General features: G+C 57.1%; 1 protein-coding gene across 1 annotated transcript in view; it reads left to right on the plus strand.

Annotated features, from left to right (window-relative positions):
* Nucleotides 1–11567, plus strand: part of SMOC2 (SPARC related modular calcium binding 2) — a 123294-nt gene that overhangs the window by 41205 nt on the left and 70522 nt on the right. Inside the window, exons 4-5 of the mRNA XM_015591876.2 lie at nucleotides 3359–3530; nucleotides 11407–11513. Coding sequence (XP_015447362.1) covers nucleotides 3359–3530; nucleotides 11407–11513 — 279 coding nt within the window. The remainder of the gene's footprint in view (nucleotides 1–3358; nucleotides 3531–11406; nucleotides 11514–11567) is intronic.

Genomic DNA, 11567 nt, shown 5'->3' on the forward strand with positions numbered 1-11567 from the left:
GTGGTCGTGGGCGACGGGTTCGTGGGTGGTCGTGGGCGATGTGGGGTTCGTGGGTGGTCGTGGGTGACGTGGGGTTCGTGGGTGGTCGTGGGTGACGTGGGAATCGTGGGTGGTCCTGGATTACCTGCCTTCCTGAGTTTAAGCTCCGGGAGGGCAGACCCACCTTTGAGTTCCCACCCTCCTGGAGTCTGGGAAAATGCCTGGCAGTGAGCGGTCGCTCAGAATTATTGAATAAGTGTAATTTTAGCTGGATCCGACTTTTGATTTATCTTAAAAAGATGAGGTCTTGTCCTTAGGGAGTATGAAAAGGAGGCAAAGACAGTAAAATACTGAAGCGGATGTTTTTAAAACACACAAAAATCGCCTATGTTACTGCCAGCGAATGAAAGAATGAGTGAGTGAGTGAATGAGTGAGTGAGTGAATGAGCGAGCGAGCGAGTGGCTGGGCACCCCGCAGTCTCACTGGGCGAAAGCCGTGTTCCCCGTTAGCCTTGAAGCTGCACGTGAGGGACTCTAGAGCGGCCTCCACATCTGCGTCACAGACTTACGTTCTCTGTTTAACTAGAAACGTGGGGAGTCTTTCCCGAATCTGAGAAAGCTCGGGCGTTAAAACGGAGATGTTTTTCTGTACAGCAGGCATGAACCTGTAACCTCGCTCCCACCCGCCCTTCGGTGGCCCGTGTGGCCCTCAGGCAGCTCTGCCCAGCTCACCCCCAGTGTCTGAGCCTTGTCCCTGGACTAAGCAAACCCACGGCAGCCATCCGCACTTTCCGGGGACCTATTATTTAGAAAGTTCTTGCTTGTGTGAGTCGTACACCTGCAGAATTATACATTTCAGAGGTGTTTTTCTTAATGTTTACCCATTCCGTATTATAAACAGTAAAAAAATAGTCTTCAATCACTATTATGGTGGGAAAATCCATCCATGTGAAGGTTTGAAGAGTGTTTTAACCTGCTTCTTAAACGTTTTGGTTTCGTTCCAACTTTTTCTGGCTTAAACCCATGCATTTATTAAGCGAAACATAGATCCCGTTTTGATCTATTTGCATCTGACCTACTTATCTTCCAACGTGAAAGCCACCGATGCACAGGCCGCAGACGCCGTGTGCGCCCTGGCCCGCCTCGCCTCTCCCGCACCTGTGCAAACAGCCCTGCTCTGTGCAGGTGAGGGGGGAGGCCCCATGACTCGAAGCCCTTTTTTTTTTTTAATGGTGTTGCTCAAGGTCCATTCGATTTCATTCTGAGTTTGGCAGAGCGCCCTTCATCTCCACCAGCGTGAAAACCCTCCACCAAGTCCTTTCAATGAGGAGCAAATTCTTCAGGAGAGGAATATTCCCTTTTCCCTTAAGGGCTTTGTTTACTCAAGAATACAGGCGAAAGCTCATTTTCCGCTCTGAGCTGTCTCCCTTGGAATTTAATTTCTATTAAAAACGGGGAGCGGAGGGGCCTGCGCGTAGAGCGTGTGCTCTGATTTCCAGCAAAGAATGGCCCTTTTGTGAGTTCTGCACCAGTAAATTATCAAGCACTTCGGTCAGATTCCACGTGCCCGAATGCTAGGCTTTTTATTTTCTTTATTTTTGTGTTAAAAGATGCAGGAGTTGTCTCTTTCGTTTAGAGAAAGTGATAATTAGGACGTCTTAGCCTAAGTCATCTGCATTTCCTTACTCAGCGTTTCAGGAAATGCGAATGGAACGCCTCTTCCACATAAAATTAGGAGGATTTAGGTCACTTCATGTTTTCATCTAAAACGGGAGACCGGATAGGCTGCGGTGTGAAGCCCGGTCCTGAGTGTGTCGCATGTTCGCATTTGTCCCCTTGTTTCTAGCGAGGGCAGGTCTGAGTGTGCTGCTTGACCTTGGACGGCCCAGAGGTGCCTCTTGCACCCAGTGCCCTGCGTGGAAGGCCCACCGCCCGGGCTCTCACTGTTCTTGGTTGCCACCTGCCGCGGAGGTTGGGGAGTGACCACTGCCGAGCTCGGCCTCCTGTCCCCAAGGGCGCACGCCAGGACAGTGCCCACGCCTGCTGGGCCGCCAGGACGGGGCTGTGGGGACCTCGGCGGCTCCGTGCGAAGCCCGTGGCTCCTGGTAGCAACCCCCCCCCGCCAATGGCTTCATCTCCGCTTCAGCTCCCGCTTAGTGTCTAAGCAGGGCCACTGGGACCTGCCGAGCGTCCTGGGGGAGGTTGGCATCTTTTCAGGGAACGAAGTGGCCTAAGTTTGGGACTTTCCTGTTTCTCTCACTTGCGAGGAGCAGGCTGACGAGGGTCCCTGAGCCTGTGCAGAGCCCCGTCCTGGTTCCCCTCCGGCCCACAGCCAGGGGCGTTTGGGGCAGAGCGTTCGGCCAGGAAGCTGCGCAGACACACGGGGCCAGCCGCTGCGGGGAGCATGCGGTGACGCGACGGCCACAGCCCTGGTCCTCTGGCTCCCGTTGCCCTCGAGTGAGCTGCTAACGTCCCGCAAATCGGAGGCAGCCGCTCTGTGGGGCGGGCGGTGTTCGGGGACGGAAGGCTTGCGGGGGCTCCATTCGTCCCGTCCCCTGAAGCCTGTGAGCTTTCTGAGTCCCGCCTTCTTCTCGCGGTCGGTCGGAGCACGTGCAGAGGGTCGGGGCGTCCGGTTGGGGCAGCGCCCTGTGTCCTCCGTGGGGGGCAGCTGTGGAGGGGGCGGCCCGTCTGCGACCCCCTGCCCCCTGGGCAGCACTGTGGGGTCTGAGTGCTGCCTCAGGGACGTCAGAGGAGCCACGGCAGGAGGCGCCCTGGAGCGCTCAGCGGGGGGCCTGGGGCCGGGCCGGGCCATCCCGACGGGCTCGGTCCTGGGGCGGCGGGCCCCACATCAGCTCCGCTCCCGCTGCAGGCGGGCCTTTCGCAGAGACGAGCGTCCTTCCCGGTGCGGGCATTGATCCCGAAATGATAACCCGGTTCACGCGATGGGAGCCTGGGCCGCAGGTGACGCTGTGCGGAGCTGCTTCGCGAAGAGGGGGAGCCTGCCCCCCGCTTCCAGGTGGCACCCCAAGTTCCAGGCAACGGATGGGACTGGACAGCAAACTGGCTCGTGAACGTGCAGCCTCAAGGAAGGCAGAGCCGCTCAGGCTTTAGGGGCAGAGGGGAGCGCGGACCGGAGCCCGCCCGCTGCAGCCACGCACGGGTCCGCGTGGCCTCCTGTCAGCGCTCGCCCCAGGTTCGGGAGGTATCGGTGACCGGGACCGCGCCGCGGGCGGTGGCCTCGGCTGCTCAGAGGCTCGCCCTCTGCTGCCGGCCGCAGTCCCCACCCCGACGCTAAGCGGCCTCGGGGGGCTGCCCGTGACCGCCGCTCTGCAGAACGTGTCCGTAACTTTGTCTGGCTTCTTTTCTTTCCCCCCTGAAGTTTCTGAGAGTCGATCAAGATAAGGACAAAGACTGCAGCCTGGACTGCGGGGGGTCCCCCCAGAAGCCTCTCTGCGCGTCTGACGGAAGGACCTTCCTGTCCCGCTGCGAGTTCCAGCGTGCCAAGTGCAAGGACCCGCAGCTGGAGATCGCGTACCGCGGCAGCTGCAAAGGTGAGCGCGGCACCCCCCGCCACCCCGCGCGCCCCACTTTGCCCTCCGCGGCGTCTCGCGCGTGAGAGCCCCACGCTCCGTGTCTGAATTTCCTTCAGAGCACGTAAGGAAGGAGGGTGGTTTCTGCGACTCAAGAGCAGACTCGCTTTTGACTTGATTAAAGCTCTCTTTTCTTAGGACGTCTTGTGACATCATGGCACAAAGTTATCCAGGGGTGTCACAAAATGTTCTAAAGCTGTTCTCGCCCGAGGTTGTTGCCGGTCGTCTCGACCCGTTCTTGTTTTACTCTCTAGCATAATGGGATTTCTGCAAAGGCCCCTGGGCCATTTCCAGTGATTTTATTTTTATTTTTTTGGTGCTTATTTTACACTTGTGAGTTTCAATTTTCCTGCTTTGAGACTCGGATTTAGAGTTAAGCAGACGCTTAGAGCAAAACGCGGCAATGCTTCCCACGCCAATCCAGGGTCGGACTCAGCAAAACGAGCCGCCGTTTCAAGCAGACAGAATCCTGTTCAGAAAGACTGAGCCTTCTCGTCCTTATTGTCGAGGGAAAAAGACCACACAGAGCCCGAGATGGTGTTCTGTTGTCCAGCTGCCAGCTCGAGCCGTCCCCTGAACAGAGCAGAGCTCTGAGGGCCACGGGGCCTCTCGCCTCAGCCCCCGGCCTGGCCGGGTTTTGGATAATTTGCTTTCTTCCTGTCACCGCGCCCTGTCCTAGGAGACAGGTTGGGGTCACCCCTCCACACGGCGAGGCAGGGCTTTGTCTGCTCTCGGCCTGGGCACTGCTCCTGTGACGTGCTGGGGTCCGCCCTGCACCCTGGTGCTGAGACCTTGGGTCCTCGGTCTGTGCCTGCGAGGAGCCGGTCCCCACACGTGTTGGTGGCAACCCCACGGGCCCCGGACAGGGAGCCCGACGGCCCCTGGGCGAACGCCCGTGGCTCTGCCGTAACTGGCGGCTACACGTTCCTGAGGACTTTTCCCGCCTCCACGGTTTGCTCGAAGTCAGCGGGATGGGGAGCCGCATAGCGGAGGCAGGGAAGGCAGGTGGGCCAGGGCGGCGGGTCCCCGTGGCCCGGCTTCCTCATGTCCCCACTGTGCCTGTGACCAGCGGTTTCCGGGCCCCCGGCGACAAGCGCATCTCGATGCGCCTTGCTGCGCCCAGACCCTGGCCGGCTCCGTAAGGGACCGCAAAGTGAAGGAATCACCTCCTGCCAAAGGGAAAATGTAATTTCAATTGGATTTCATTGTGTCATGATATTAACGAGGAAAAGATGCAGCAAACGGGGCATGTGATTTATACTTCAGGAACAATAGTGGCAGCGTCACACTCGAGCCTAGGACGCAAGGCTCGCAGATGCTCACGTGGACCTCGTGGGCCAGGCGGGGCCAAGGCACGCAACGCGTGCCCTGGGACCGGCCACGTCGGCATTGGTGGGCTGCCCAGAGGGGCCGAGTCTCGGGACCGACCCCGGGCCTCAGGTCCGCTTCAGATGCCGGCTTAGGGTACGCGTTTGTCCAGCGCTCTGTGGTTTCTGAGAAGCAGCTGCCTGGTCCATGGGAGGGACGGCCACACACCTGGGCACCCAGGACGGAGCCGAGCCCATGGGAGGGCTTCCTTCTGCCTCCAGCCCAGACAGGAAGTAACGCTCTCTTGGAAGATGCATTAAAAGTAAAGAACTTAAGTTTTGTCAAGCAAAACCAATGTGGTTCACAAATTAAATTTTACTAGGGAAAATCGTTTAAAAGTTAAAACTCAGATCTGAAATATCTTTCTATAGGATATTTCTGTAAAAGTAAAGATGAAGATAATTCAGATTAGCTGCACTTAAAATTATTTCTTAAATTATATACAGTTGTCTGTACTATCTACAATAAAAAGTATTGAAACTTTGGATTTAGAAGTTGTGAGCTGGATTCTTGGTCCGGCAAAAGGATATTTGCTCTCGCTTTCTTCGTGGTGATGGGGGAAAGCAGACCACCTCTATAAAAAAGATTTGTATAAGTGAAAAATTACTTCTCTCTCCCTAACTACTTATTCTCATCCACAGAAAATAGCAGAAAATAATTGATCAGATGTCGTCCGCCTGAAGTTCCATCGTTTCATATGAATGTTTTGTCCTCGTTAGCTATTTTCCCAGTGTTCGTTTGGTTTTTAGTAAACTGTAGCTATTTTTAATTTCCTTGGAGAAAATGAGTGACGATTCTCAGATTTATTTAGTGGAGACACACACACACTCACATGCTCACACGCGCACAGAATCTTAGTTTGCTCAGGTGGACAATAGCTAGTTCTTGAGGCAGCTTTGTGCCATATGATCCTAAAATTACGTGATTAATCAGCTCCGGCCTGATCTTTTTCAATAGATTCTGATATGCTACTTGATATTAACAGATTTGGTGGATTAGCACCTCTGCCTACGCAGTGGCCCCTTGGGGGTGCCCTGGATGAGGAGGAGGGGCCTGAATTCCATCGCAGGCCCTCGGGGGCCCGTGAGCCCTTCACGCAGCAGCCGGCCTCCTCGGGGCTGCGCATCCTACACAGGTGTCCTCTTAGGTCCCGTCCTCGTGAGTGCATCTGTGTTTGGGTCCAGCCTTTTCCCGGACAGCCCCCCGGTGGGAGTTCTCATTTATGTAACTAAACAAATTTGTAACTCAAAACCACGAAATAAGGGAGAAGCAAAGGAAAATAAAACTTACCTACTGAAAGCCAATTTAAATCCGAAGGATTAAATAAAAGAATGCACAGATACCTGTGGACTTCAAAATCACGTCCACGGGGCCCCTCAGCCACCGAGGGCAGCGAACGGCCACTAATGAGGGGGCTAGCCAGCGTCACGCTTTAGAGCGACCGGGCAGTGTGCAGCTCAAACATCCTGGGTTTGGGGTGAAGGTCGAAGGCTGGAGCGTGCACCTTCGGCCCTCTTCTTGCGGGCGATGTGGGTCTACACCAGCTGGCACCGCCCTGGAGAGGGGCCCCCCGTCTGTAAGCAGGGGGTACCCCCAGAAGTAACCTTGCACCTGGGTCATGGCTCATGCAGACCGGCCCCTGACACTGGGGCTGTCTCACACGCGGGCTGGTCACCTGGCCCGTCGCCCGCCACCCGTATTCCCCCAGCAGCTCACAGGGAGTGGGAGGGCTGTGTGAGCCCAGGTGCGGACGGAACCCCGCGACAGGTGTCCTGGCTGCCACCGGGCCGGTACGGAATACGCTGCCACCTCTTTCTGCCCACTGAGGCACAGACACGCCAGGGCCACAGCACCAGAGGACGGCTTCCTCCCCGGGATGTGACAGGGAGGGGACGTTGCCCAGGTAACCAACACAGGCAGCCGCCGGCCTCCCTCCACGTCAGTCCCGTGGAAACTGCCCATGTATCAGTGTCGCCCGGGGAGGGGCGAGCCGCATGATTTGAGGGTGCTTTCGCGTGCCTGCTGGGCGACAGTCGTAGGCCTGTCCCTTTGGGGTGCACTGGTATAGAGACAACAGTTTAAGTGTTTTGGCCCCTATTATCTAAGCTGGATTGACATGTTCTGTGCTCGTCACATCTTCCGGTGACCTTGAGTGGCACAGACCACAGTTGTCAGGACGGGAGCTGGCATCGCTGCTCCGGTATTCAAGCCGTGATCAGAAACACGGCAGACTGGTTTTGAATAGTATGTGAAAAACCTCTTTTCCGTTTGCTTTAGTGAACCCGGTAGTCTCGACGTATCAGTTGTCAGAGAGCTGGGGGGAATCTGCGTCCGGGGAGGTTACAAGTCAAGTGTCCCCAAAGGTTGAGTGACCACCTGCATAATGATCCATTTTGATATATTGACAGTTGTGGTCATCAATTATCATAGAGATAATGCGATCAGCTGTTTTCTGTAGAAATCTTGTAAAAACTGCCTGACTACTTCAATGTGTTCTTGCAGTAGTTTGCAGTTTATCTTAATTTTTTTCCTTTATGACTCGGTACCCCCAATTATGTACTTGGGGGTTTCCTATTATAATTCGTTTCTGTCCCTATGCATTGAAAATGATAACGCTTATTTGAATTGAGAACTAAGTTCCTTTTCTCGTCTAGCTCTAAAATGCTACGGTTGGGGGTGGCCCCGCCAGGCTTAGCTGACCGCTGCAGGCCGTGGCGGACGGGGCGCCTGGCACGGAGCCCCGCTGGTCTACCAAAGTGCATCTGTCTGCGATGAGAAGGGAAAGAATATTTTACTTAGGCCGAAGAACATTGCAGCACAGAATTCTTCATTTTTTTCAGAATCTGACCTTCAAAATTTGGGGTGGGTAAAATATTACGACTTGGAAACACAGTGTCTGCCTTCATTTGACGCCAACAGAAATAAAAGGCGGCCGCTCTCGGGGCTCCTTCTCCGTGGTCGCTGCCAAAGGGGAGCAGCGTCCTCTGGCCGGCTGCTCTCGCTCGTCCAGCTCGTGCGTTCCGACGCCAACTCCGCCTGTGCCGGCCTCAGCTGGGCCGCGAGGGACAGTGTGAGGCTGGCCTGACCTCAGAGTTGACAGTGCCATGCCCGCGGTCACGTCCACTGGACACCGGTCTTGGTCCAGCGTTGGTGGGTCTGTGACCGGGAAGGCGTCCAGCGCACCTTCCCCTCTGCGCTGACTCCGTGTTCCCGGCCCGTCCTGCCCTGCGAGAGGCTCGTGATGCGGCGTGGCGCCCGCGACGCGCTGCCTCTGTTAGCTGATGCCCCGTTTCTAGTCACACGTCCTGGTGACCCTGCGGTGGGGTGGGCGTGCGTCCCTATGAGGACTCTCAGGCCGAAGGACTGTCGCATCCCGGCCGCCCGTGAAGGTCGCTGTCGCTGGCCCTGTTGGCGGTAGCTTACAAATTACTCTGAGCCAAACATTGTGAGACACCAAGTCGTGCCCACTGGGGTGACGGGAACATCTACAGATGGGAGTGACAGAAAGCGAACAGCGAGGAAGACGCGCTCAGTCGGAGCCCTCGGCCCCGCCGGCAGGCGCGGAAAATGGCTCAGCTGCCTTGGAAAACGGAGGTTTCCCTGTCAGCGCAGAATTATCGTAGACGCAGAAGTTCCCGTCCCAGGCGCAGGTCCAGGAGGCTGGGAGCGGACGTTCGGACACAGACCCGGACGCGATCGCCCACGCCGCGCGGTTCCGGACACGGCCACGCGTCCATCCGCGGTGAAGGGAGGAGCCGCGGTCCGTCCACACGAAGCGGTGTATTCGGCCGCGAGGAGGAAGCACAGACACACGCCACACAGGGACCCGCACGTGCCCCCCGAAAGACTCCATTCACACGAGGCCCCATCGCCTGTGGTTCCGTTTGTACGGACGGCCCGAAGAGGCAAATCCATCGAGATTAAGAGCAGGCGAGCGGGACCGGGAGGGGCCGGGAGTGACGCTCAGGGAGCTGGGATTTCCTTTTGGGGTAAAAAAGTGTCCTGAAACAGACAGAGGTGGTGGCTGTACTAAATGCCACTGGATCACACACTTTAAAACGGTTAAAATGATGGATTTTGTTATGTGTAGTTGTATCGCAATAAAAAGCTTATGGCGCCTGTGTTTTGAGGATTTAATTTTCACACAGTTAAAAATAAATCGTCCGTAGTAAAACCTCAGCCAGGCCCTGGGCGAAGGACCTGCCCAGCTTTTAATCCGGCCATGAAAGCGCAGCGTGTAAGTGTAGCACGGGCCGGAATTCGTCCCCCGTGACCGCAGCTTCAAGGGGAGAATGATGAACCTTTCCGTGGCGTTCTTTCAAAAGTAGTGGGCAAAATGGGAAGCTGGGAATAATATAACTTTGAGGGTGGGCTTAATATTTCGATTTCTGTAAAGCAGGGTGTTTAATTAGTCAGAAGTGTGCACGCAGCAGGCACGCCGCGGAGGCCCAGCCGCGTTCACAGGGGTGCGCTGCGCCCGGGAACATCGGCCCGGAGGGTGCATCTCGTGCTCTGCATTCTACTGTGATAGAATCGATAACACAGCGGAAGTAACACAAGGGAGGTGTCCCAGATTGGAGTGACATCCCCTGGTGCCTTCGGGTGTTGAGAACGGACCTGGTGGCTGCCGTCCACAGTCCTCGAGAGGACGGACCTCACCCCTGATGCAGAGCACCTGGGGTGCGGGACAATGGGAAGTGGTTTGAGGTGGCGGCATTCATTCCACAGGTGGTGACAGGGTCGTTCTGGGGTTGGCTGACGCAGGCCTGCAGCGCCGAGCCTCGGGGTCTTCACGGGTCCCTCTGACTAGACAGCCACGCGCAGGCACAAACCTGGGGTCTCAGGTTCCGTCAAGCACGAGGGCTGCAGGGTCAAGAACTGTCTGACCAGTGGCAGATGTGACATCTTTCCAAGAAGGCCTCCAAGCCCGGGCCGGGGCCCACGAGACCTTCGAGAAGTGTGTGCGTGTCCCACGGGAGCGCCAGCGTTGGAGGTGACTTGTAGCTGCATCTGCACCGAGCAGAGACCCTGTGAGCTGGAGCTCACAGTTTTCCTTTAGACAGTAAAACCACAGGCTGTCCTCAAAACCGAGGACAGAAGTCCAGCAAAGCAGCGATTTCTCCTCAGCTAAAACACAGGCTACATTAAAACCACATGTCGCTGAACGCCGGCTGGCCAGGCCTAACGCAGACCAGGACGCGAGGCCCTGGGCCCATGGGGGTTTCTGCAGTGTGCAGGCCTGTCACCCTGGATGCAGCTCGTCCCCGGGGCTGCCAGCAGCCTGCCGTGGACCTCCAGCACGGAGTCTATCCAGCGCACTGACGCCCCGAGCTATCGCACGTGGCTGCCCGCCCCGGGGCTGCTGCCCAGATGGCATTTAGTCGTAGCCAGCAGCTTTCACTACCAGGCAATCAAAACGTCGCCAGCCGAAGACGCTGGGCAGTGGACGCGTTTGAAGAAGTATCTTTTGGAGTCCAGAGGGCTTTAAGATCTAGATAACTTGTTATTTAAATCTGGAAGCGCTTAAGAAACATTGGGAAAGCCATTCTTTTCAAGTTTTACAATTCAAACGAGCTGTGTTGTATGATGCCCCAAACCAATGCGGCCTGTCCTTGTGGGGGTGGGGGATCCCAGGCCGCCACGGCTCACGGTGCCCAGGGTTGCGCTGACTGGCTTTGGTGTCTGCGTCCTAACTCGTGTGTCTGGAGCGGGTTAGACACGCTCGTGTGTTTCTGGACTCTTCCGTTTCCACCAGTTTACTGAGTCCCGGGAGACAGCTTCCTCAGCGGGCAGTAGGGACGTGGAGGTTGGTATCAGACTGTGTTGCGGTGACCTTAACACAAAAGTCGGAAGAGTCAGGCGGGCGGGCGTGCTCCGGCTGGCCGGCCCTTCGCGTCCACGTGCTGTCAGACTTCTGCTGGGAGCAGGAGGAAGCGAGAGCTGGCATCACTTTGACATCTGCAGGATCTTCAGTGCACAGGAAAGAGGCTGCCACACAGAGCCGGCCTCCAGACCCGGTGGGTCTCCTGGGCCCCACTGTGGGCCAGAATGTCACATGCCTTCCGAGGTGCTGTGGCGCGCCCTCGGTCTGGGCCAGTGTGTCTGCTCGGATTTTCAGTGTGGCTTGGAGACTCGGTCCCCTCCGGTGAGTAGACTAGACCCCGTGTTCCCGGATGGGCCCGAGGAGAGCCAGACAGCAGCCGGCCGGAGGGCAGCGGGCACTTCCTCTTCTTCCATGAAGCCAGGTCCACATTTCGCCCGGCCGGGCCGAGTAGCCTGCCCTGAGCTCCTAAGTGTCGAGGGCGACCCCACAAGCCTTTCACTGGGGCGACACGCCTGTCCTGCCCTCCTTCCAGGCTCGCCTGACTCTCCCAGTCCCTCCGGGCCCCGCGACCTCCATGCTGCCCTGGGACCTGTGCGCCTGCCTCTTCCGCCGCCTGACGCTGCCCCCGTTTGCTGTCTCCCGCAGACATGTCCCGGTGTGTGGCCGAGAGGAAGTACACCCAGGAGCAGGCCCGGAAGGAGCTGCAGCAGGTGTTCATCCCGGAGTGCAACGACGACGGCACCTACAGCCAGGTTACAGACCCAGCGGGGCCTTCCGCGCCTGAGCTGTGGGCGGTGGGGCGGGGC

This window comes from Pteropus alecto, unplaced genomic scaffold (genome assembly GCF_000325575.1).
Source record: "Pteropus alecto unplaced genomic scaffold, ASM32557v1 scaffold195, whole genome shotgun sequence".
NCBI lineage: Eukaryota > Metazoa > Chordata > Mammalia > Chiroptera > Pteropodidae > Pteropus > Pteropus alecto.